Source organism: Coregonus lavaretus (assembly GCF_964263955.1).
Source record: "Coregonus lavaretus genome assembly, chromosome: 31".
Lineage (NCBI taxonomy): Eukaryota > Metazoa > Chordata > Actinopteri > Salmoniformes > Salmonidae > Coregonus > Coregonus lavaretus.
The window spans coordinates 24,858,784-24,885,350 of NC_140018.1; the positions used below are offsets into that span (position 1 = coordinate 24,858,784).

Sequence of the window (26,567 nt, forward strand, 5' to 3'; positions counted from 1 at the left end):
ACCGAGTTCCAAACTGCCTATGGAGGCAACGTCAGCACAAGAACTCTTCGTCGGGAGCTTCATGAAATGGGTTTCCATGGCCGAGCAGCCGCAACACAAGCCTAAGATCACCATGCGCAATGCCAAGCGTCGGCTGGAGTGGTGTAAAGCTCGCTGCCATTGGACTCTGGAGCAGTGGAAACGTGTTCTCTGGAGTGATGAATCACGCTTCACCATCTGGCAGTCTGACGGACAAATCTCTGTTTGGCGGATGCCAGTAGAACGCTACCTGCTCCAATCCGTAGCGCCAACTGTAAAGTTTGTTGGAGGAAGAATAATGGTCTGGGGCTGTTTTTCACGGTTTGGGCTAGGCCCCTTAGTTCCAGTGAAGGGAAATCTTAATGCTCACGATTCTGCCAAACTGAGCAATTGGGGGGAGAAGGGCCTTGGTCAGGGAGGTGACCAAGAACCCGATGGTCACTTTGACAGAGCTTTAGAGTTCCTCTGTGGATGCTGTGAGGATGTTTTTCAGCGGTAGGCACTGGGAGACTAATCAGGATCGAGGGAAAGATGAACGGAGCAGAGTACAGAGAGATCCTTGATGAAAACCTGCTCCAGAGCGCTCAGGACCTCAGACTGGGGTGAAGGTTAATCTTCTAACAGGACAATGACCCTAAGCACACAGCCAAGACAACGCAGGAGTCTCTGAATGTCCTTGAGTGGCCCAGCCAGACCCCAGACTTGAACCTGATCAAACATCTCTGGAGAGACCTGAAAATAGCTGTGTAGCGAAGCTCCCCATCCAACCTGACAGAGCTTGAGAGGATCTGCAGAGAAGAATGGGAGAAACTCCCCAAATACAGGTGTGCCAATAAGACTCGAGGCTGTAATCTCTGCCAAAGGTGCTTCAACAAAGTACTGAGTAAAGGGTCTGAATACTTATGTAAATTTGATATTTCAGTTTATGGATTTCACATGACTGGGCAGGGGCGCAGCCATGGGTGGAGCCAAGGCTACCCACTGGCGAGCCAAGCCCAATCAATCAGAATGGCTTATGGTAGTGGAATTAACATTCAATTATCTGGCAAAAGCTCTGGTGGACATTCCTGCAGTCAGCATGCAAATTGCACGCTCCTTCAAAACTTGAGACATTTGTGGCATTGTGTTGTGTGACAAAACTGCACATTTTAGAGTGGCCTTTTATTGTCCCCAACACAAGGTGCACCTGTGTAATGATCATGCTGTTTGATCCGTTTTTGATATGCCACACCTGTCAGGTGGATGGATTATTTTGGCAAAGGAGAAATGCTCACTAACCGGGATGTAAACAGATTTGTTCACAACATTTGAGAGAAATAAGCTTTTTGTGCGTATGGAACATTTCTGGGATATTTTATTTCAGCTCATGAAACATGGGACCAACACTTTACATGTTGCGTTTATATTTCTGTTCAGTGTAGTATATCTGTAGAATACGTAGGATAGAATGGTATATGTACAGCAATAGTTAAATAGGATAGGCCTTGACTAGAATACAGTATATACATACAGTTGAAGTCGGAAGTTTACATACACCTTAGCCAAATACATTTAAACTCAGTTTTTCACAATTCCTGACATTTAATTCATTCATTTTTCAACCACTCCACAAATTTCTTGTTAACAAACTATAGTTTTGGCAAGTCGGTTAGGACATCTACTTTGTGCATAACTGTCACGGTTTCGGCCGAGACTGCTCCTCCTCCTGGTTCGGGCAGGCTTCGGCGGTTGTCGTCCCCGGAGTACTAGCTGCCACCGATCTATGTTTCTTGTTCGTTTGGTTTTGTCTGGATGTTGTACACCTGTGTCTTGTTAGTCCTCGTTAGTGTCCTATTTAGTTCTCGTTGTGTGTGCTTGTCGTTGTGTGTGATTGCGCTTCTGTTTCGTGTTTCTACATTTTCCCTCCAGTGTTTTGGAGAGGGTTGTTTTGCACATGTTTGTGCATCATTTGTTTTGTCGCCTGTGTGCGTCTTGTATTTTGCCTTCGGGCTTATGGTGCTTTTGTTGTATATATAATATATATATTGCACTAAAACCTTTGGACTGAGCCTCTGCGTCCTGCGCATGATTCCTACACCACACCCACCTTCAGCACGCCTTGACAGAATCACACACCACATAATGGAATCAGCAGGATCGGCAGTGACGCCTGTGTCGCTCGAGGAGCATCTCCGTGGGCAAGAGGACCAGATCCGACAACTGGAGATCGCTCTACAGGAGGTAATCAACATCATGCACCGATGGGAGGCCAGCAGGGTACCCACACCTCCACCTACCCTGTCCATCCCATCGGTCGGTCCACCAGTCCCAGGTTCGGAACCCAGGGGGATTCGGCTCTCGCTCCCGAGGGCGTATGACGGAACAGCTGCCGGGTGTCAGGGGTTCCTCCTGCAGGTGGAGCTCTACCTGGCCACTGTACACCCGGTGCCCTCGGGATACGAGAGCGTTTCCGCCCTCATCTACTGTCTCACGGGCAAGGCGTTGGAGTGGGCTAACGCCGAGTGGAGGAGGATGGACACCAACACCATCACCTACGCCGAGTTCTCCCGCCACTTCAAGGCCGTGTTCGACCATCCACCTGAGGGCAAAGCGGCGGGGGAGCGGCTAGTCCATTTGAGACAGGGGAGGAGGAGCGCTCAGGTGTTCGCTCTAGAGTACCGGACTCTAGCGGCGGATGCAGGGTGGAATGAACGGGCTCTCATCGACCATTTTCGATGTAGCCTACGAGAGGACGTTCAACGTGAGTTGGCCTGCAGGGATACCCATCTTACCTTCGACCAGTTGGTCGATATGTCCATCCGTCTGGACACCCTGCTGGCCACCCGTGGACGTCCCGAGGGGAGTCCGTCCATTCCGCCCTCCGGCACCTCCGAGCCGAGCCCTATGGAGCTCGGGGGTGCTGGCGCTAGAGAACGGAGTAGGAAGAGCCCGAGGGGGCCTGTCTCCTGCACCAAGTGCGGTCGTGGAGGGCACACTACGGCCAGGTGCTGGGGAGGGTTCTCCGGGAGTAACGGCAACAGGCCACGCACTGGGGGGGCCTCCCAGGTGAGTAGACGTCCCACTTACCCAGAGCTTTCTGTTGCACACTTTTGTATACCTGTTTGTTTTCCACAGGTTGCACCTCATTCCCAGCATAAGGCGCTAGTAGATTCAGGCGCAGCTGGGAATTTTGTTGATCGTAAGTTTTGTTTTGAGTTAGGGATCCCTCTCCTACCTATTGACAAACCTTTTCCCGTTCATGCCTTAGACAGCCGCCCGTTGGGGTCGGGGTTGATCAGGGAGATCACAGCGCCACTTCGGATGTGTGCGCAGGGGGGTCATGAGGAGACTATACAGTTGTATCTGATCGACTCTCCTGCGTACCCAGTGGTGCTGGGGATTCCCTGGTTAAGCACCCATAACCCTGCTATTTCGTTGCAACAGAGGGCTCTCGATGGGTGGTCTGCTCAGTGCGAGGGGCGATGTCTGGGTGTTTCCGTGGGGGCGACTTCGGTGGAAAGTCCAAACCAAGTGCCCGCACTGCACATTCCGCCTGAATATGGGGATTTAGCACTCGTGTTTAGCAAGACTAGGGCGACGCAGTTACCTCCTCATAGACAGGGGGTTTGTGCGATTGATCTCCAGGCAGGAGCAGCGCTCCCACGGAGCCATGTGTATCCTTTGTCTCAAGAGGTGAGAAAAGCTATGGAGACGTATATAGCCAAATCTTTGAGACAGGGATACATTCGGCCCTCCACTTCTCCCGCCTCCTCGAGCTTCTTTTTTTGTGAAAAAGAAAGATGGAGGGTTGCGCCCATGCATTGATTACCGTGGTCTCAATCAGATTACTGTGAAATACAGTTATCCACTCCCTCTGATTGCGACCATGACGGAGTCATTGCATGGAGCGCGGTTTTTCACAAAACTGGATCTCAGGATTGCGTATAACTTGGTGCGCATTAGGGAGGGTGACGAATGGAAGACAGCATTTAGTACCACGTCAGGTCATTTCGAATATCTCGTCATGCCATATGGGTTGATGAATGCTCCTTCAGTCTTCCAATCCTTCGTAGATAACATTTTCCGGGATATGCAGGGACAAGGGGTGGTCGTGTACATTGATGACATTCTGGTGTACTCGTCTACCCGAGCCGAGCATATAACCCTGGTGCGTCGTGTATTGAGGAGGCTGTTGGAGCACAACCTATATGTCAAGGCAGAGAAATGTCTGTTTTTCCAGGAGTCGGTCTCCTTTTTGGGTTATCGGTTGTCCGCGTCAGGGGTGAGAATGGAGGTGGATCGTGTGTCCGCTGTGCGTAATTGGCAAACCCCAACTACTGTAAAAGAGGTGCAGCAGTTTTTGGGCTTTGCGAATTACTACCGGAGGTTTATCCGGGGTTTTGGACAGGTGGCAGCTCCCATCACGTCCCTTCTGAAGGGGGGTCCGGTGCGCCTGCAGTGGTCAGCCGATGCGGACAGGGCCTTTAGGAGACTGAAGGACCTGTTTACGTCGGCTCCGGTGCTAGCGCATCCGGATCCCGCATTACCCTTTCAGGTCGAGGTAGACGCGTCTGAGGCTGGTATCGGGGCCGTTCTCTCTCAACGGTCCGGCACGCCACCTAAACTCCGCCCCTGTGCTTTTTACTCTAAGAAGCTCAGCCCGGCGGAGCGTAACTATGACGTTGGGGACAGGGAGCTGTTAGCTGTAGTTCAAGCCCTTAAGGTGTGGAGGCATTGGCTTGAGGGGGCTCAACACCCTTTCCTCATTTTGACTGACCATCGGAACCTGGAGTACATCCGGGCAGCGAGGAGACTGAACCCTCGCCAGGCTCGATGGAGTATGTTTCTCACCAGGTTCGTATTTAAAATCACGTACATCCCTGGGTCCCAGAATGGTAAGGCAGATGCGCTGTCCCGGCGGTATGACACGGAGGAGAGGTCCGTTGAGCCCACTCCCATACTACCGGAGTCTTGCCTTGTGGCACCGGTGATTTGGGAGGTCGATGCCGAAATCGAGCGAGCGTTGCGTACCGACCCCAGCCCTCCACAGTGTCCTGAGGGTCGGAAGTACGTTCCGCGCGAGATTCGGGATCGACTCATTTACTGGGCTCACACGTCACCCTCCTCTGGACATCCGGGTATCGGCCGGACGGTGCATTGCCTTAGCACTAAATACTGGTGGCCCACCTTGGCTAGGGATGTGAGGGTTTATGTCTCCTCCTGCTCGGTGTGTGCCCAGTGTAAGGCGCCCCGACATCTGCCCAGGGCTAAGTTACAACCCCTGCCCGTTCCACAACGACCATGGTCCCACCTCTCGGTGGATTTTGTGACAGACCTTCCCCTCTCTCAGGGGAATACCACCATCCTGGTCGTTGTGGACCGGTTCTCTAAGGCCTGTCGTCTTCTCCCTATGTCGGGTCTTCCTACAGACCGCTGAGGCCCTCTTTACCCATGTCTTCCGGCATTACGGGGTACCCGAGGATATAGTGTCTGATCAAGGTCCCCAGTTTACCTCTCGTGTTTGGAGAGCGTTCATGGAGCGTTTGGGGGTCTCGGTGAGCCTTACCTCAGGGTACCACCCGGAGAGTAACGGGCAGGTAGAACGTGTCAACCAGGATGTGGGTAGGTTTCTGAGGTCGTATTGCCAGGACCGGCCGGAGGAGTGGGCACGGTACATTCCCTGGGCCGAGATGGCCCAGAACTCTCTCCGCCACTCCTCTACTAACCTAACCCCCTTCCAATGTGTGTTAGGTTACCAGCCGGTTCTGGCACCTTGGCAGCAGAGCCAGATCGAGGCCCCTGCGGTGGATGATTGGATGAGGCGCTCGGAAGAGACGTGGAACGCTGCCCACGTCCACCTGCAGCGGGCCGTCCTTCGTCACAAGGCGAGCGCCGATCTCCACCGCAGTGAGGGGCCGGTGTACGCACCCGGAGATCGAGTCTGGCTCTCTACCAGAAACCTACCCCTCCGCTTGCCCTGCCGGAAGCTGGGTCGGCGGTTTGTGGGGCCCTTTAAAGTCCTGAGAAGATTGAACGAGGTGTGTTATAGATTACATCTACCTGTTGAGTATAAGAATATTAACCCCTCGTTCCATGTGTCTCTTCTCAGGCCGGTGGTAGCTGGTCCACTCCAGGACAATGAGATAGGGGAGACTCCTCCGCCCCCACTGGACATCGAGGGGGCTCCGGCGTACACCGTTCGGTCCATCTTGGACTCTAGACGCCGGATGGGGGGTCTCCAGTATCTCGTGGAGTGGGAGGGGTACGGCCCGGAGGAGCGGTGCTGGGTGCCGCGGAGGGACATCCTAGACCCATCTCTCCTGTCGGAGTTCCACCGGGACCATCCCGCGCGCCCTGCTCCGCGTCCTCCTGGTCGTCCCCGAGGCCGGGGTCGGCGCACGGCTGGAGCCGCGCGTCAAGGGGGGGGTACTGTCACGGTTTCGGCCGAGACTGCTCCTCCTCCTGGTTCGGGCAGGCTTCGGCGGTCGTCGTCCCCGGAGTACTAGCTGCCACCGATCTATGTTTCATGTTCGTTTGGTTTTGTCTGGATGTTGTACACCTGTGTCTTGTTAGTCCTCGTTAGTGTCCTATTTAGTTCTCGTTGTGTGTGCTTGTCGTTGTGTGTGATTGCGCTTCTGTTTCGTGTTTGGAGCTACATTTTCCCTCCAGTGTTTTGGAGAGGGTTGTTTTGCACATGTTTGTGCGTCATTTGTTTTGTCGCCTGTGTGCGTCTTGTATTTTGCCTTCGGGCTTATGGTGCTTTTGTTGTATATATAATATATATATATTGCACTAAAACCTTTGGACTGAGCCTCTGCGTCCTGCGCATGATTCCTACACCAACTGAGAACTCCACAAGTCTGGTGCATCCTTGGGAGCAATTTCCAAACGCCTGAAGGTACCACATTCATCTGTACAAACAATAGTACGCAAGTATAAACACCATGGGACCATGCAGCCGTCATACTGCTCAGGAAGGAGACGCGTTCTGTCTCATAGAGATGAACATACTTTGGTGCGAAAAGTGCAAATCAATCCCAGAACAACAGCAAAGGACCTTGTGAAGACGCTGGAGGAAACAGGTACAAAAGTATCTATATCCACAGTAAAACAAGTCCTATAATGACGTAACCTGAAAGGCCGCTTAGCAAGGAAGAAGGCACTGCTCCAAAACCGCCATAAAAAAGCCAGACTATGGTTTGCAACTTCACATGGGGACAAAGATCATACTTTTTGGAGAAATGTCCTCTGGTCTGATGAAACAAAAATAGAACTGTTTGGCCATAATGACCATCGTTATGTTTGGAGGAAAAAGGGGGTTGCTTGCAAGCCGAAGAACACCATCCCAACCGTGAAGCAGGGGGGTGGCAGCATCATGCTGTGGGGGTGCTTTTCTGCAGGAGGGACTGGTGCTCTTCACAAAATAGATGGCATATTGAGGAAGGAGAATTATGTGGATATATTGAAGCAACATCTCAAGACATCACTCAGGAAGTTAAAGTTTGGTCGCAAATGGGTCTTCCAAATGGACAATGACCCCAAGCATACTTCCGAAGTTGTGGCAAAATGGCTTAAGGACAACAAAGTCAAGGTATTGGAGTGGCCATCACAAAGCCCTGACACCAATCCTATAGAAAATGTGTGGGCAGAACTGAAAAGGCGTATGTGAGCAAGGAGGCCTACAAACCTGACTCAGTTACACCAGGAGGAATGGGCCAAAATTCACCCAACTTATTGTGGGAAGCTTGTGGAAGGCTACCCGAAACGTTTGACCCAAGTTAAACCATTTAAAGGCAATGCTACCAAATACAAATTGAGTGTATGTTAACTTCTGACCCACTGGGAATGTGATGAAAGAAATAAAAGCTGAAATAAATAATTCTCTCTACTATTATTCAGACATTTCACATTCTTAAATTAAAGTGGTGATCCTAACTGACCTAAAACAGGGAATTTTTTACCAGGATTAAATGTCAGGAATTGTGTAAAACTGAGTTTAAATGTATTTGGCTAAGGTGTATGTAAACTTCCGACTTCAACTGTATTTTTGCTTTGATATTACCTCTTTTTGCTTTGATATTATGGGGTATTGTGTGTAGATTGCTGAGGATTTTTATTTATTTAATCCATTTTAGAATAAGGTTGTAACGTAACATAATGTGGAAAAAGTCAAGGGGTCTGAATACTTTCCAAAGTTCCATGGAAATGACCTTGGGCTGTAGAAGTGTTTTGCTTTGAATAGACCACCTATTCATTATAGAATGTCTAGAGTTAATTTTTTTTTCAAACCACATGAATCCAGTGCTGATACAGTATGTAAACATATTTCCAATGGAAATGGCAGAGTTAAAAAATAAGTCTTAGTTTCAAATATCACAAATGAATACACAGTAATGGATTCATATTTAAGCTGTAGATTTAGGACTAGATGGAGAAACGCTAAAAAAATAGAAATGTAAACCTTGATTTTGCAGTATTGTAGCATGCTGTGGTGTAGTATTGTAAAGGGTGAAATGGTGTGAAGTTGGCATTAGGCTGTGTAGCTGACGCAGCAGGTTTCCACTGAGACGTGTAATAGACACTGAACAGCCTGCCAAGGTCATTCACTGCAGACTGCAAAGGGAGTGGCCTAAAAACCCATTGTTAGAATCTCACCAGGAAGCCCCTTCCAGCTTGGGTCTGAGTGTGCGTGGTAAAGAAAGAGGAAAGAGAGAGGGAGGGAGGATGGACAGAGGGTGGAGGTAGGGAGGGTAGTGAGAGCAGGGGAGAAAGAGAGAGAGAGAGAGCGGTTGGGGAGCATCTTGTCCAGACCTTCTTAAAATGCTTCCATCTGGCTGTGGTTGTGCCGATAAGTGTCGCAGTCCCTTGGCAGGCAGGGCCACATTCCCCTGTCCCTGATCCTGTATCTGATCCAGGATGAACCAGGGGGAATGGGGGCTGCTGCCTGCCTGCCTTCCTTCTGCTGCGGAGGGAGAACTGGCCCTTGAAATGAGCGTCATGGTCCAAAACCCTATGGTAGATTGTGTGAGGGAGGCTGAGTGTAGGTACAGTTGACTGTGGAACTGTGAGTCATGACTAGAACAACATGGCTACCTGTATCTGTGACCCTTCAACCCTGAATCTAGTCTTGTCTTTGTCACCAGGGGACGGGACGCTGAGAGTGTGGGATGTGAAGACCGGGAGGTGCAGGCTGGCTATCCCAGCCCACAAGGCAGAGATCCTCAGCTGTGACTGGTGCAAATACGATCAGGTACCGTGGTACTTTACTGCAGTACAGCCCCCAACTGTTAAAACCTCAGCCCAAAACATTTAATTTGACGCTTGGAAGCAGGAGTTTATGAAGTGGACCTAAAGACATTTAGGTTTAAAATGCCAACGCTTCAATCCATTAATAAAACCCATCCTGGGATTGAGAACAGAGATACTGTACAATCACCTCTGCCACATCCTAGCCTCACTGTCATTGTTATTATTGATATTGCATATTTATATGTGAAAAGACCTCTATAGGTTGAAAAAGGTATGTATTTCCCCTAATCATAATTATTGTTGATAAATGCCTGTGTTAGTACAGTATGTACCTTTGGGGCTCCCGAGTGGCGCAGCGGTCTAAGGCACTGCATCTCAGTGTTTGAGGCGTCACTACAGACCCCCTGGTTCGATTCCAGGCTGTATCACAACCAGCCGTGATTGGGAGTCCCATAGGGCGGCGCACAATTGGCCCAGCGTCGTCCGGGTTTGGCCGGTGTAGGCCTTCATTGTAAATAAGAATTTGTTCTTAACTGACTTGCCTAGTTAAATAAAGGTTAAATATATATATATATATATATATATATATATATATATTTTTTTTTTTTTTTTATGTACCTTTGGGGGAAAGAAATGACACTGTCTGGGCTGTCCTCAGAATGTGATAGTAACTGGAGCAGTGGACTGTAGCCTGTGTGTGTGGGACCTACGGAATGTCCGGCAGCCTCTGTCACATCTACTAGGCCATTCCTACGCAATACGAAGAGTAAAGGTAATGTAGCATCCCTTCTCACCCATACACCATCCTAGGGCTGGGCAGTAAACCATATGTTACTATATAACGGTATTGATGCACGGACCGGTTTGGATTTTAACTTTACCTTACCTAACGGTATTTCAATATTTGGTTTGTTAGTTTCAAGTTTTAATGTCACATGCACAAGTACAGTGAAATGCCTTTCTTGCAAACTCAATACCCAACAATGTGATAATCAAATCAATGTATTACTAGAACAAAAACACAAGAAATATGAAATACACAATAAAGTTAGTAAGTAAGTAAGCATACTATATACAGGAAATGTTGAAAAAGTCAGATCCAATACCATATTTACATGTGCAGGGATACTGGAGTGATGGAGGTAGATATGTAGAGGTAAGGGGACTAGGCAGCAGGATATAAGATAAACAGAGTAGCAGCAGCTTGTACGTGAGTGGGTGTGTAGAGTCAGTATAAATGTATGTGCATGTTATGTGTGAGTGAGTAAATGATGGAGTGAGTGTTTGTGTGTGTGTAGGGCCCTGTCAGTGTGCATAGAGACAGTGCAAAGATTGAAATAAAAGGTAAATAAAGATACATGGTAAACTCAGATAGTCCGTGTAGCTATTTATCAGTCGTATTGCTTGGATATAGAAGCTGTTCAAGAGCCTGTTGGTGTCGGACTTGATGCACCGGTACCTCTTGCCGTGCGGCAGCAGAGAAAATAGTCTATGGCTTGAGGGGTTGGGTTCTTTGACGATTTTCCAGGCCTTCTTTTCACACCGCCTGATATAGAGGTCCTGGATGGCAGGGAGCTTGGCCTCAGTGATGTACTGGGCTGTCCGCACCACCCTCTGTAGCGCCATGCGATCGAGGGTGGTGCTATTGCCATACCAAGCAGTGATGCAGCCAGTCAATATGCTCTCAATGGTACAGCTGTAGAACCTTTTCAGGATTTGAGGGCCCATACTAAACTTTTTCAACCTCCTGAGGGGGAAAAGGAACTGTTGCACCTTCTTCACGTGCGTGTATGTTTGGACCATTTTAAGTCTTTAGTGATTTGGACACCGAGGAACTTGGTGCTGTTAAATGTATGAATGTAATAACTGAGTGATGAAACTCGAAAAATTATGCCAATTGTCCGTTCTGTCAGTAAGAGACTCAAATCAAATCAAATCAAATCAAATTGTATTGGTCACATGCGCCGAATACAACAGGTGCAGACATTACAGTGAAATGCTTACTTACAGCCCTTAACCAACAGTGCATTTATTTTAAACAAAAAAGTAAGAATAAAACAACAACAAAAAAGTGTTGAGAAAAAAAGAGCAGAAGTAAAAAATAAAGTGACAGTAGGGAGGCTATATATACAATAGAATAAAGTGACAGTAGGGAGGCTATATATACAGGGGGGTACCGTTGCATAGTCAATGTGCGGGGGCACCGGCTAGTTGAGGTAATATGTACATGTGGGTAGAGTTAAAGTGACTATGCATAAATACTTAACAGAGTAGCAGCAGCGTAAAAAGGATGGGGTGGGGGGGCAGTGCAAATAGTCCGGGTAGCCATGATTAGCTGTTCAGGAGTCTTATGGCTTGGGGGTAGAAGCTGTTGAGAAGTCTTTTGGACCTAGACTTGGCACTCCGGTACCGCTTGCCGTGCGGTAGCAGAGAGAACAGTCTATGACTAGGGTGACTGGAGTCTTTGACAATTTTGAGGGCCTTCCTTGTGTTTGACTGCCAACCGAATGTGCGCATAATGCACTTTTTTGCCATGATTCTTGCCTGTGATGCAGTGCTGGTGCCAAAAGAATTGTGGTGAAAGTAAGAACTGCCATTGAATCCATTGAAAATACTTGGTCATAGACGGGTTGTTTGTTTAGCAACAAAACCGACGCGTGCGCGACTAGGGGGCAAAACAGACAGGGTTGGCTTAGATTGTTGACAAAATGTAAACTTTATTTTGTTTCCGAATGTTTATTGAAAACATAAATACATTTGCACAATGAGCACTTGTTGTCTCTCAAATACATTGTTAAAGTTGTTGGTTAGCTAGCTAGCAAAGTTGAGCCATATTAACATTGACATGACTCTTGTCTCCTGAGTGGCGCAGTGGTCAAAGGCTCTGCATCACAGTGTTAACTGTGCCACTAGAGATCCTGGTTCGAATCCAGGCTCTGTCGCAGCCGGCCGCGACCGGGAGACTCATGGGCGGCGCACAATTGGCCCAGCGTCGTCCAGGGTAGGGGAGGGAATGGCCGGCAGGGATGTAGCTCAGTTGATAGAACATGGCGTTTGCAACGCCAGGGTTGTGGGTTTGATTCCCACGGGGGGCCAGTATAAAAAAAAAAAAAAAAAAAAGATCTATTCACTAACTGTAAGTCGCTCTGGATAAGAGCGTCTGCTAAATGACTAAAATGTAAATGTAAATGTACATGAAATCAGTCAAAACACCTCAAAACAATACATGGTATCAAGAACAAGATAAAACTTGCTGAAACTAGCCACCTACGATTCCCCGCATGGCAGCTTCGTCATCGTTGCTAGCTTATGATTCAGAATCATAACAAAGCACGGCTTCCATCCCCATTGATGCGTGCGCATAATTTCCGTGACATTGTCAGACAACTCATCTATAGAGGAGAATAATTATTCTGATAAAGGAAAAGGGACTTTTTCACAAAATAGATGCATACAAAGACAAAACAAATGTGGTACAGTGTGGAAATGATAACACATGAGTGAAGGAAATGCAGAAATAGATGAAAATGCAAAAAAAGTATTTGTGTTTGAAGTTTGATTAAACATTGTAAAACAATCAGAAGAGAGAAAGCCCTGTTTAAAACCACTTAGAATGTATTTGTTGCCACCCCAGGATCATGCACTACTCATGAAGCATATTTAGAACACATAAAATACTTTCATACCGTCAAAAATGAGAAAGATATCATGATATTATATTCTGCCATATCGTCCAGCCCTACACCATCCTCTCAGTTCCAAGAAAAGGCTTTTCCACGGTGTTAAATTATGTTAGCGAATTGCCAGCTGTTGGAAGCAGGAAACAGCTCAGCAATACTCGACAGCACTCCCTCCCTCTTTTTTTCACCTGTCTGCCTAGCAACCTGTTCTGGAAAGATGGTTCTGGTGTGATCAAAGCACTCAGCTGAATGGAGTTAACAAGCGCAGTACAGTACGGTCTGATGGGATCCTAGGCAGCTTTGCAGTACACTGGGCCAGCTCACAAGCCCTGCTGTGGTGACAGCTATAGATTCTCCCCTCCAAGATTTGTTTAATGGATTTTGAGAGAAAGGTGGTGGGTTGGATGGGTCGGTCGACGGGCCCTAGCTACCGTGTCCATCTAACAACCACCAATTAGTCAGATTAAACAGAATTGACTTTACTCTGCCCCCCGACAGATGGACCAGCAGGTGTCTAGACCTCATCGGCCCTCATCACATGATCCATGTGATTCTCACTCCTCTTAACAATGGGGAATCACCCTGCCACACACTTGAACATCACATAATCAGCTAGAGCTAGCTACAACACTATCAGTTGGAAGTCAGGTGTTTTCAGGACAGCTTTTTAACAGGCGTGGGTAATCAATAGATGCAGGGTGTTCATAGGGGACCTTATCTTGAGGTTTCCAGTGTGTTTGTAAACCTGCCATCAGGTATAGATTTTCTTAAGGCAGCAAGTCTATATGATGTTACAAATATAGCATATCAGCAAGTCTGGGAGGACACTGAAAAGAGTGCTCAAAGTAAATGAAAAAGTGCTTGGCAAATCCCTTGTGCTTACATCATGGAAAGATAATATACTGTAGATACAAGCAGAGATTTGATTACTTTCATTTAACTACATCAAAGCCCAAACTGAAAGATGTGTAAAGGTAAAAGTGTTTAGTCATGGTTGTGTGTGTGCCAGCCAATTTCCACCTCACTAGTGTGACCACATGTCCCGGATTGTGCGGGACAGTCCCGCATTTTGGCCCTTTTTCACCCAACCAAACCAGACTCCCCATTAATTTGATGAGAATTGGCTTTCCAACCTATTTCTTTCGCAGTCACGTTGCGTTTATGACAAGATATACACTCAGTTTATTAGGTACACCTATCTAGTACTGGGTTGGGCCCCCCTTTGCCTCCAGAACAGCCTGAATTCTTCAGGGCATGGAAACATTGCTCAATTTGTATCAAGGGACCTAACATGTGCCAGGAAAGATTCCCCACACCATTACACCACTGCCACCAGCCTTTACCGTTGACACCAGGCATGATGGGGCCATGGACTCATGCTGCTTACGCCAAATCCTGACTGGCATCAGCATGACGCAACAGGAACCGGGATTTGTCGGACCAGGCAATGTTTTTCCACTCCTCAATTGTCCAGTTTTGGTGATTGCGTGCCCACTGGAGCCGCTTCTTCTTGTTTTTAGCTGATAGGAGTGGAACCCTGTGTGGTCGTCTGCTGCAATAGCCCATCCGTGACAAGGACCGACGAGTTGTGCGTTCTGAGATGCGGTTCTGCACACCACTGTTGTACTGCGCTGTTATTTTTTCTGTTTGTGGCCCGCCTGTTAGCTTGCACGATTCTTGCCATTCTCCTTCGACCTCTCATCAACAAGCTGTTTTCGCCCACAGGACTGCCGCTGACTGGATGTTTTTTGTTTGTCGCACCATTCTCAGTAAACCGGCCGTTTCTGAGATACTGGAAACGGCACGCCTGGCACCGACGATCATTCCACACTCAAAGTCGCTTAGCTCACTCGTTTTGCCATTTCTAACATTCAATCGAACAGTAACTGAATGCCTCGATGCCTGTCTCCCTGCTTTATATAGCAAGCCACGGCCACGTGACTCAATGTCTGTAGGAACAAACCATTGTCGTGAACAGGGTGATGTACGTAATAAACTGGCAACTGAGTGTATATCATAAGGATGTGGTACTGGTGATGTTAAACACTTCTCCAATCGTTGTTGATATTTTGCGCAGCGCAAGACGAGACGTAGGCCAATGTCATATCGTCAGCCAATCACATTTGTCAAATCCTTTCGGGCTACATTTCAGCTAAACTTGGAGAGGACAGTTAACTACTTACAAAAAGCATGCTTGTAACGAAGAGCTAACAAAATAAGTAAATAGCCATATTAGACTGAAATATATAAGGTAATTTAGCTATTCAACATATTTGCTGCCACTTAATCCTGTTTTAAAAGTCCCTTCCTGATTGTTTTACATTCCCTGAGACCAACCAGAAATGTTTCCTTGGCCAAATATTCCCAGATTTTCATAAAACAGCCACACGTGATCTCTCGTTTCTGCATCACCAAATGTTGTGCGAGGCAGAAGAGCAGGCTAAGTGTGCTTCAATCAGGTTGCTCAATGCAGCGGGAGAGGGATTTTTGTTTGTGTGTGTTTATTCATGTAGGCTACACTGTCCGGCAAATGTCCCGCAAAATCATCCAGTTGTCCCGCATTATTGTTTATTTATTTATTTATCCCCTTTTCTTCTCCCCAATTTCATCATATCCAATTATGATCTTGTCTCATCGCTGCAACTCCCCAACGGGCTCAGGAGTGGCGAAGGTCAAGTCTTGCGTCTTCCGAAACATGACCCACCAAACCGTGCTCCTTAACACCCGCCCGCTTAACCCGGAAGCCAGCCGCTCCAATGTGTCGGAGGAAACACAGTTCAACTGATGACCGAAGTCAGCCTGCAGGCACCCGGCCTGCCACAATAAGTCGCTAGAGCGCGATGAGCCAAGTAAAGCCCCTTCGGCCAAACCCTCCCCTAACCTGGACGACGCTTGGCCAATTGTGCACCGCCCTATGGGACTCCCGGTCACGGCCGGTTGTGACACAGCCTGGGATCGAACTCGGGTCTGTAGTGACGCCTCAAGCACTGCAATGCTGTGCCTTAGACCGCTGCGCCACTCGGGAGGCGCATTTGGGTATTTTAAATGTCACCCTACCCCTCACCTGTTATTTTAAAAAATGACTGTCAAATTTTGCACGTTTATATCGTACTCTTATGGCTTTTCCCACAGTTCTCTCCATTCAACCAGACAGTGTTGGCCTCGTGTTCCTATGACTTCACAGTCAGGTAAGACATTCTAATCATGATTCTGTAATTCTTGTTCAGCTTGTAATGCACACTGAGCCATAATATCCCACTGAATGAACAATGTTTAAAGACAAATGCCGCATTAAAACAAGATTTCATTTGTGACACACATTCAACTATGCAGTGTCAGACCTTTACTAAAACCCATTGGAGTCAGTGAAGCATGATCACTAGATGATACTGTTTCCTGGAAGAAGGGCAATCTCCTGGAACTATTTTTTTTTAAATTACCTCCAGGAACACTCGTGTTTGAGGGGTCTGTAGAAATATGTGTAAAATATGCATGCAAGCAATGGGAAGACCAACTACAATCGTACTATGTTGAGTAGGGTCATAAAATCTGTAATTTCAAGGTAGACTGGTTTATTGTTATTTGGCAATGCATATTCTCAGTCTCAGAGTTTGAATATGTGAGCCTAATTCCCAAACAATGCAGTCAGTCAAGGGTGAGTTGTTTAGTGTCATGCCTCCACCAACAGAACCCCACATAATCAGAGCAGGCATCCCCAGTGCAGCAACAACATGCTAGTCAATCATGACCCATAAATCACTTTTGTGTACCCTGTCGTCTTTTAGAATCATTCCTTGAGACAGAATTAAAATCATCCTATGCTATTCTGTACTGAGATCTTATTCTATTCCTCCCGTTTTTTCCAACCTTAGATCTATTTGAATAATGGCAATGATGCCTGTTGAGGTTGATACAGAAAGTTGGGTTTTAAGGTACCCAAGCTGTCTCCTGTTCACAAAGTAATGCGTCTGTATCGGCCATTAAGATCTAGGTATCGTCCAAAGGGAGGGAAGGTTGTCTTGTAGGGATGGGGGGAAAAAATCGATACATTTTACATATCGGGATATTATTTGTAATTATATTTCGTATCGTTTGGACTATCGCAATATTATTTTTGCGCTAGTTGGCTGTACCTGCACCAAAGCTCATACTATATTTCCCTCATAGCTTGTTCTCCATCTTTTTTTAAATATGGAGCCAATTTGTTGTCTCCACTTTTATTTCCATGTCTGATCAAAACTTGTTTTCTCATGGCTCTCTCTTGTCCTTCTGCAGCAGACATATGGTGAGCAATATGTTTGGAACATCGAATCGCATTAAAATCACAATACATATAGAATTGTGAGAATCGCATTCGGAAAGTATTCAGACCCCTTGACTTTTTCCCCATTTTGTTACGTTACAGCCTTATTCTAAAATTGATTCAATCGTTTTTTTCCCCTCATCAATCTACACACAATACCCCATAATGACAAAGCAAAAACAGGTTTTTAGAACTTTTTGCAAAAAAACAGAGGAAAAGAATAACTGAAATATGACATATTCATAAGTATTCAGACCCTATACTTTGTTGAAGCACCTTTGGCAGCGATTACAGCCTAGAGTCTTCTTGGGTATGACGCTACAAGCTTGGCACACCTTTATTTGGGGGAGTTTCTCCCATTCTTCTCTGCAGATCCTCTCAAGCTCTGTCAGGTTGGATGGGGAGCGTCGCTGCACAGCTATTTTCAGGTCTCTCCAGAGATGTTCGATCGGGTTCAAGTCCGGGCTCTGGCTGGGCCACTCAAGGACATTCAGAGACTTGTCCCGAAGCCACTCCTGCGTTGTCTTGGCTGTGTGCTTAGGGTCGTTGTCCTATTGGAAGGTGAACCTTCGCCCCAGTTTCAGGTCCTGAGCGCTCTTTAGCAGGTTTTCATCAAGGATCTCTCTGTACTTTGCTCCGCTCATCTTTCCCTCGATCCTGACTAGTCTCCCAGTCCCTGCCGCTGAAAAATATCCCCACAGCATGATGCTGCCACCACCATGCTTCACCATAGGGATGGTGCCAAGTTTCCTCCAGACGTGACGCTTGGCATTCAGGCCAAAGAGTTCAATCTTGATTTCATAAGACCAGATAATCTTGTTTCTCATGGTCTGAGAGTCCTTTAGGTGCCTTTTGGCAAACTCCAAGCGGGTCATGTGCCTTTTACTAAGGAGTGGCTTCCGTCTGGCCACTCTACCATAAAGGCCTGATTGGTGGAGTGCTGCAGAGATGGTTGTCCTTCTGGAAGGTTCTCCCATCTCCACAGAGGAACTCTGGAGCTCTTTCAGAGTGACCATCGGGTTCTTGGTCACCTCCCTGACCAAGGCCCTTCTCCCCCGATTGCTCAGTTTGGAAGAGTCTTGGTGGTTCCAAACTTCTTCCATTTAAGAATGATGGAGGCCACTGTGTTCTTGGGGTCCTTCAACGCTGCAGACATTTTTTGGTACCCTTCCCCAGATCTGTGCCTGGACACAATCCTGTCTCGGAGCTCTACGGACAATTATTTCGACCTCATGGCTTGGTTTTTGCGCTGACATGCACTGTCAACTGTGGGACCTTATATAGACAGGTGTGTGCCTTACCAAATCATGTCCAATCAATTGAATTTACCACAGGTGGACTCCAATCAAGATGTAGAAACATCTCAAGGATGATCAATGGAAACAGGATGCACCTGAGCTCAATTTCGAGTCTCATAGCAAAGGGTCTGAATACTTATGTAAATAAGGTATTTCCGTGCTTTGATATTATGGAGTATTGCACTGTATGTGTTCCATAGAAATGGCCTTGGGCAGTAGAAGTGTTTTGCTTTGAATAGACCACCTATTCATTATAGAATGTCTAGAGTTTTTTTTTTTTTTTTTTTTTTTTTTTTTTACCACATGAATGTCATTATGGGGTATTGTGTGTAGATTAATGAGGGGGAAAAAATATTTAAATTTTTTTCGAATAAGGCTGTAACGTAACAAAATGTGGAGAAAGGGAAGGGATCTCAGTACTTTCCGAATGCACTGTATCGTATCGGCACCTAAGTATCGTGATCGTATAGTGAGGTCCCTGGCAATTCCCAGCCCTATTGTCTTGTGTATCTGGTGGGGAAAAGTTGTATTGTCACATACACTGCAGTGAAATGTGTTGTTTTACAGGGTCAGCCATTGTAGTATGGCACGGTAGTGGAACAAAGTAGGGTTAAGTGCCTTGCTCAAGGGCACATCGACAGAGTTTTCACGTTGTCGGCTCGGGTATTCGAAACAGCAACCTTTCGATTACTGGCCCAATGCTCTAACCGCTAGGCTACCTGCCGCCGTGTACAGTGCAGTGTTCAGTGGGCTGGTTGGCTGGTTGGCTGCTGAGGTTTGGACCAGCGCCAGCCTGACTTTTATTGATCTGGTCTGGGCCAAGACTGCCTTGGTTAATTCAGGCAGATTACTGTGGTGGTGTATTTCATTACAAAAATCACTCTAACTCTCCCTCACTACACAAATACATTTTATGCGACACCAGTCTTCTTCACGCCCATCCAAAACCAGCCTTAACTTGTTGTTTGATGTCCGAATCGAGTCAATTGCTCTCGTGTGAAAAAACAAAAACAAAACATTTTTTGGGGGGTGGAGGATAAACACAGTTTTTCTCTCTCTCTGATTGTGTGGAAAACTTGGTCTCTTTGTTGACGACTTGGTTGCATCTGTCTGACAGAAAGTTATGCCATGTTACTCAAGTGCCCTTAGGTAAAACATAAGTAACACACTTGCCACTGATCGGGCTTACCAAATAAAAACTTCCCACCCAGGAATTAGTCATTTTTGGGAGGTTTTCTTCAGTATGCCATCACTGGATTACTGTCATACTGTTTGGTGAAGGCCTACCTGAACTACACTCTAAAAAGTAAAGGTTCCTGGAGGATCCTTTAGGGGTTCTTCAAATTGAAACTGTGGGGGAACCCCTATAAGTTATTGAGAGTGTGGACAGGTGTCTTTTATACAGGTAACGAGTTCAAACAGGTGCAGTTAATACAGGTAATGAGTGGAGAACAGGAGGGCTTCTTAAAGAAAAACTAACAGGTCTGTGAGAGCCGGAATTCTTACTTGTTGGTAGGTGATCAAATACTTATGTCATGCAATAAAATGCAAATTAATTACTTAAAAATCATACAATGTGATTTCCTGGATTTTAGTTTTAGATTCCGTCTCTCACAGTTGAAGTGTACCTATGATAAAAATTACAGACCTCTACATGCTTTGTAAGTAGGAAAACCTGCAAAATCGGCATTGTATCAAATACTTGTTCTCCCCACTGTATGCACGCAACACTTTTCCGTAGTTTATTTTTTCGAATTTTTTTAAACAAGTTATTTTTTCATTTCACTTCACCAATTTCGACTATTTTGTGTATGTCCATTACATGAAATCCAAATAAAAATCAATTTAAATGACAGTTTGTAATGCAACAAATAGGAAAAACGCCAAGGGGGATGAATACTTTTGCAAGGCACTGTACATACAGTGGGGGAAAAAAGTATTTAGTCAGCCACCAATTGTGCAAGTTCTCCCACTTAAAAAGATGAGAGAGGCCTGTAATTTTCATCATAGGTACACGTCAACTATGACAGAAAAAAATGAGAAAAAAAATCCAGAAAATCACATTGTAGGATTTTTTATGAATTTATTTGCAAATTATGGTGGAAAATAAGTATTTGGTCAATAACAAAAGTTTCTCAATACTTTGTTATATACCCTTTGTTGGCAGTGACACAGGTCAAACGTTTTCTGTAAGTCTTCACAAGGTTTTCACACACTGTTGCTGGTATTTTGGCCCATTCCTCCATGCAGATCTCCTCTAGAGCAGTGATGTTTTGGGGCTGTCGCTGGGCAACACTGACTTTCAACTCCCTCCAAAGATTTTCTATGGGGTTGAGATCTGGAGACTGGCTAGGCCACTCCAGGACCTTGAAATGCTTCTTACGAAGCTACTCCTTCGTTGCCCGGGCGGTGTGTTTGGGATCATTGTCATACTGAAAGACCCAGCCACGTTTCATCTTCAATGCCCTTGCTGATGGAAGGAGGTTTTCACTCAAAATCTCACGATACATGGCCCCATTCATTCTTTCCTTTACACGGATCAGTCGTCCTGGTCCCTTTGCAGAAAAACAGCCCCAAAGCATGATGTTTCCACCCCCATGCTTCACAGTAGGTATGGTGTTCTTTGGATGCAACTCAGCATTCTTTGTCCTCCAAACACGACGAGTTGAGTTTTTACCAAAAAGTTCTATTTTGGTTTCATCTGACCATATGACATTCTCCCAATCCTCTTCTGGATCATCCAAATGCACTCTAGCAAACTTCAGACGGGTCTGGACATGTACTGGCTTAAGCAGGGTGACATGTCTCGCACTGCAGGATTTGAGTCCCTGGCGGCGTAGTGTGTTACTGATGGTAGGCTTTGTTACTTTGGTCCCAGCTCTCTGCAGGTCATTTACTAGGTCCCCCCGTGTGGTTCTGGGATTTTTGCTCAGCGTTCTTGTGATCATTTTGACCCCACGGGGTGAGATCTTGCGTGGAGCCCCAGATCGAGGGAGATTATCAGTGGTCTTGTATGTCTTCCATTTCCTAATAATTGCTCCCACAGTTGATTTCTTCAAACCAAGCTGCTTACCTATTGCAGATTCAGTCTTCCCAGCCTGGTGCAGGTCTACAATTTTGTTTCTGGTGGCCTTTGACTGCTCTTTGGTCTTGGCCATAGTGGAGTTTGGAGTGTGACTGTTTGAGGTTGTGGACAGGTGTCTTTTATACTGATAACAAGTTCAAACAGGTGCCATTAATACAGGTAACGAGTGGAGGACAGAGGAGCCTCTTAAAGAAGAAGTTACAGGTCTGTGAGAGCCAGAAATCTTGCTTGTTTGTAGGTGACCAAATAGTTATTTTCCACCATAATTTGCAAATAAATTCATAAAAAATCCTACAATGTGATTTTCAGGAATTTTTTTTCTCAATTTGTCTGTCATAGTTGACGTGTACCTATGATGAAAATTACAGGCCTCTCTCATCTTTTTAAGTGGGAGAACTTGCACAATTGGTGGCTGACTAAATTCTTTTTTTCCCCCACTGTATTCTTAACTCTTTGTTGATTGATATCCATTGAATTGTATCCATTTTCTGTTTTAGAAAGATTTGCACAAATATGAAAAGATAGATGGTATCATCATAAAACAATATCAATTTAGATCATACAAGGGACCTTTAAATTTAGGAGATCTTGACATTTGTCAGTTAAGTGCCTGCACCTGCAGTCCTTTCAAATTCAAATCCAAATGTTTCGGTTGGGCAGTTAGGTTCCTGCAAGAACCCCACCAACTATTGAGGTTCCTCGATGAACCCCACCTCCTATGCGGTTCTTGGAAGAACCTTTTGGGGGCAATTTTCAGTGCCAAGAACCCTAAGGTTCTTCAAAGAACTTTGAGGATCTTAGAAGAACCCTTGTTGAACCCCTAAACTATTCTGTCTGCTATTCACTCTTCACTTCCCTTGACTTGGCTTTTTGTTTCCGATGTCACGTGAAAGTCAGTGGCTATGGGAAAGCCCCTCCATATTTGATTACCCCTTGTCCCACACTGGTGCCTCTGTGCTCCTATAGCTCTAGACACACAGAGCAGGATCATGAGTCTCTCACTGAATTTCAGTCTCAAGACTCAGTTATAATAATTAGGTCATTCCACCAATTCGGTGCCTTTTGAGAATTGTAACTTTGTCCAAATAAACTTTAGATTTCACCTAATTTTTACATTCTGTCATAAAGAGCGCATGTTTAACTTACTAAAAAACACTTTTTTCCCATCTCAAGAGGTTATAGAAAAAAAATACCAGTAAGTGCCAAATAAAGTAACAGTGTTGACAGTAACAGAGTTGATGATTTCTTCTTAAATCAGCCATAAATCCCATTGTGACAAGGGGAATGGAAGCTTATTGTGTGCAACGTGGAGTGGCAATTGAATGCAAGCTTGACAAAAAAAAGTTCAAAACAATTTTTTGCCTGTCTATCTATGGGTAACAGAGTTGTGTTATGCTCGACCCACTCAGTTTTCCACCACAAAATACCAGAACATGGCCAAAAAAGGGTAGAACCAGCTCACCTGCTTTTACACTATGATTTGACTATTAGAGGTTCAATGTTTTTTTTGTTTTTTTAAGGAATCGTTTCACCATATTCAATCGAAAATTAAGTTCCTTAAAATGAGGGACAGACGTAAATTAATCACTAATCACATGAAATAAATAAGCATCTCCAGAAATGACTTTGTCAAAGCAACAAAATAACAATTTACAATGATGGTAAAACTTGGAGCATTTTGAGATTGTGGTTTAAAATCTTCCTAGAAGTGACACATGGTTGGGGGACATGTCAAAATGCAGAATTTTGGCACTTTACCAAGCCTTTATTCATATTACAAATCCGATTCATAGAATCTTCCATATTGTCTATATTAAAAGGCACTTCATTTAATATAACAGGCTTTTAAAATGCAATATGGTGCACAATTTCTACTTAAAATATCAAAGGGACGCAAAGGGCACTTTTTTTGTGTAACAACCCAATTGTGTTGTGCTGGCCTGTACACGTGTGGGAGAAATTATCAGTTATCATTCAGATTTATATATGATATGGGTTACTGACCGGATATTTAACCAGAATTGTCAGTGTAACTCAAGACCACGTTAGCCTACAGAGCTAATAGCCTAAGTCTACGTACATATGACTGGGTAAACTCATAGATCAATACTGTTTAATGCAGAGCGTGTTAAGCCATGGGAACATGTTGTTGTGTCATATTCAGGGAAGAAACCAGGTAATTATTTCTGGCACTGCACTGCATCGATCACCTATACTTTAAAGGTAATTAACAGAAATGATTTTCCTTAGAACGTCATCGCACTGCTGAACAAAAGGTTTGTTTTGCTATAGATTAAAAGAACACGGCCATGCCTTGTGTGTCATGTATGTACTGTCCATTCATTACAGGCATGGGACTGGGTAGAGGCGATGGCACCTGTTGTAACGTAGACCTCATCCCAGGCCTCTGTTTACTCACCACAAGTCATGTTTGGGTGTCTTTAGAATTCTGCCAGGTCCTGGTGTTTACATGAGATTAGGTGTCCTGTTTGACTCACAGCATTAGGTGAGGTAGGGTTGCCATGGTGGGCTCTGTTCATTCAGGAGTGTTGGGACAGAAGGTAAATGATGCGCTGGCCGCTGCCTCCTGTTATTGTAGGGCTAATTAGAGCAGGATATTGCCTCACCTGAATTAGCCTGAACGCTGGCTGGATATTGTGGGAGGAACGAGAAGGAGAGCCATCTACAGTACCTGAGCTAGAACGCGTCGCCACTGGGCCTGGATCTGACTAACTGTTTGTTCCCACAGAAACGTAATGAGTGTGAGTTATGAAGATGGATCGTGTCGTCTTTTGAGTCCTACTGACACTACTCTCTTGAAGTGAATGGGGTGGTACACCTGCTCGTCGAACATTTCATTCCAAAATCATGGGCATTAATATGGAGTTGGCCCCCTCTCTGCTGCTATAACAGCCTGCACTCTGCTGAGAAGGCTTTCCACTAGATGTTGTAACATTGTTGCAGGGACTTGCTTCACTTCAGCCACAAGAGCATTAATGAGGTCGGGAACTGATGTCGGGCGATTAGGCCTGGCTCGCAGTCGGCGTTCCAATTCATTCCAAAAGTGTTTGATGGGGTTAAGGTCAGGGCTCTGTGCAGGCCAGTCAAGTTCTTCCACACTGATCTCGACAAACCATTTCTGTATGGACCTCACTTTGTGCACAGGGGCATTGTCATGCTGAAACAGGAAAGGGTCTTCCCCAAACTGTTGCCACAAAGTTGGAAGCACAGAATCGTCTAGAATGTCATTGTATGCTGTAGCGTTAAGATTCCCTTCACTGGAACTAAGGGGCCTAGCCCGAACCATGAAAAACAGCCCCAGACCATTATTCCTACTCCATCAAACTTTACAGTTGGCACTATGCATTCGGGCACGTAGCTTTCTCCTGGCATCCGCCAAACCCATATTCATCCGTCGGACTGCCAGATGGTGAAGAGTGATTCCTCACTCCAGAGAACGCGTTTCCACTGCTCTTAGGCTTGTGTGCGGCTGCTCGGCCATGGAAACTCATTTCATGAAGCTCCCGACGAACAGTTCTTGTGCTGACGTTGCTTTCAGAGGAAGTTTGGAACTCGGTAGTGAGTGTTGCAACCGAAGACAGACGATTTTTACGCGCTACGCTCTTCAGCACACGGCGGTCCCGTTCTGTGAGCTTGTGTGGCCTACCACTTCGCGACTGAGCCGTTGTTGCTCCTAGACGTTTCCACTTCACAATAACAGCACTTACAGTTGACCGGGGCAGCTCTAGCAGGGCAGAAATTTGATGAACTGACTTGTTGGAAAGGTGGCATCCTATGACGGTGCCACGTTGAAAGTCACTGAGCTCTTGAGTAAGGCCATTCTACTGCCAATGTTTGTCTATGGAGATTGCATGGCTGTGTGCTCGATTTTATACACCTGTCAGCAACGGGTGTGGCTGAAATAGCCGAATCCACTAATTTGAAAGGGTGTCCACATACTTTTGTAAATATAGTGTACGTACTGTAGACACTAAAAGGCGGGAAGCCTTGTTCTCTTTGTGGATCTGTTTTATTCTTCTGTTGAACACCGATCTATCATTTAGACTAGAGAACACTCAACACATATTTTATTTTCCGAGGCTAATTTCCAAGTTTGTTTTCATCATCCGCATTGTTTTCACAAACCTCTTATTTCCTTTGACTCTAATGCTCTAAGTGTATTCTCTCTTGAATGCAATCCTACCTGTTAACATCCAATGGGCTCCAGTCCCACAGTGCAGTTACAGTATGGGAGAGGCCTAGTGCTGATTGACACTAACAGCTCTCTTTCTATAATAACTCTAAATGACTGACTCCCCTGGCACACATAAATAGGCCCGGAGTATTTTCAAAAGAAATAATTTAATTACATTTGCTAAGTGGATCAGTCTGGTGTGCGCTGCGTCAGGGCTTTGAGCCATCGCCCCGGGCCGTCAGAAGGGGAATGAGGGAGAAACGGCCTTTCAATTAGTGTGATTGCCTCATGTTGTGTTGGGCTGCGTCTGCTTCCACAGGCTCTGGGACTACTCCAGGACAGAGCAGCCGCTGCTGGAGACGCTGGAGCACCACTCAGAGTTCGTCTGTGGCCTGGACTTCAACCTGCACATCCCCAACCAGGTAACACATACCTGTCTGTCTCAGTATCGTTTAACTATCATCTCACTGGCCCATGCATTTATCTCAGCCACAGGGCTCAGCCATTGGACCCAACCTCTGTGGAAAAAATCGCTACTAGAGGTTCCGATGCAGCGACGTAACACCACAGCAGACACTTACCCCTGCAGGCCCAGCACTTTCACTTAGAGAAAAACTCTCAAACACTACTTCTGCCTTTTCCTGAGGTATATGTTGTACTGAAGAAAACTGTTGCGTAGAGTAAATGTATCCTTATACAGTACACTGCAATGCAGTTCTATCTATCAGTCTGTCTTACAGTAGCCAGCATCCATGAATTA

The 26,567-nt window shown here is 45.9% G+C and overlaps 1 protein-coding gene across 1 annotated transcript in view; it reads left to right on the top strand.

Annotated features, from left to right (window-relative positions):
• Nucleotides 1-26,567, top strand: part of pex7 (peroxisomal biogenesis factor 7) — a 42,277-nt gene that overhangs the window by 9,576 nt on the left and 6,134 nt on the right. The window contains exons 6-9 of the mRNA XM_084149311.1: nt 9,141-9,247; nt 9,905-10,018; nt 16,059-16,114; nt 26,127-26,229. Coding sequence (XP_084005437.1) covers nt 9,141-9,247; nt 9,905-10,018; nt 16,059-16,114; nt 26,127-26,229 — 380 coding nt within the window. The remainder of the gene's footprint in view (nt 1-9,140; nt 9,248-9,904; nt 10,019-16,058; nt 16,115-26,126; nt 26,230-26,567) is intronic.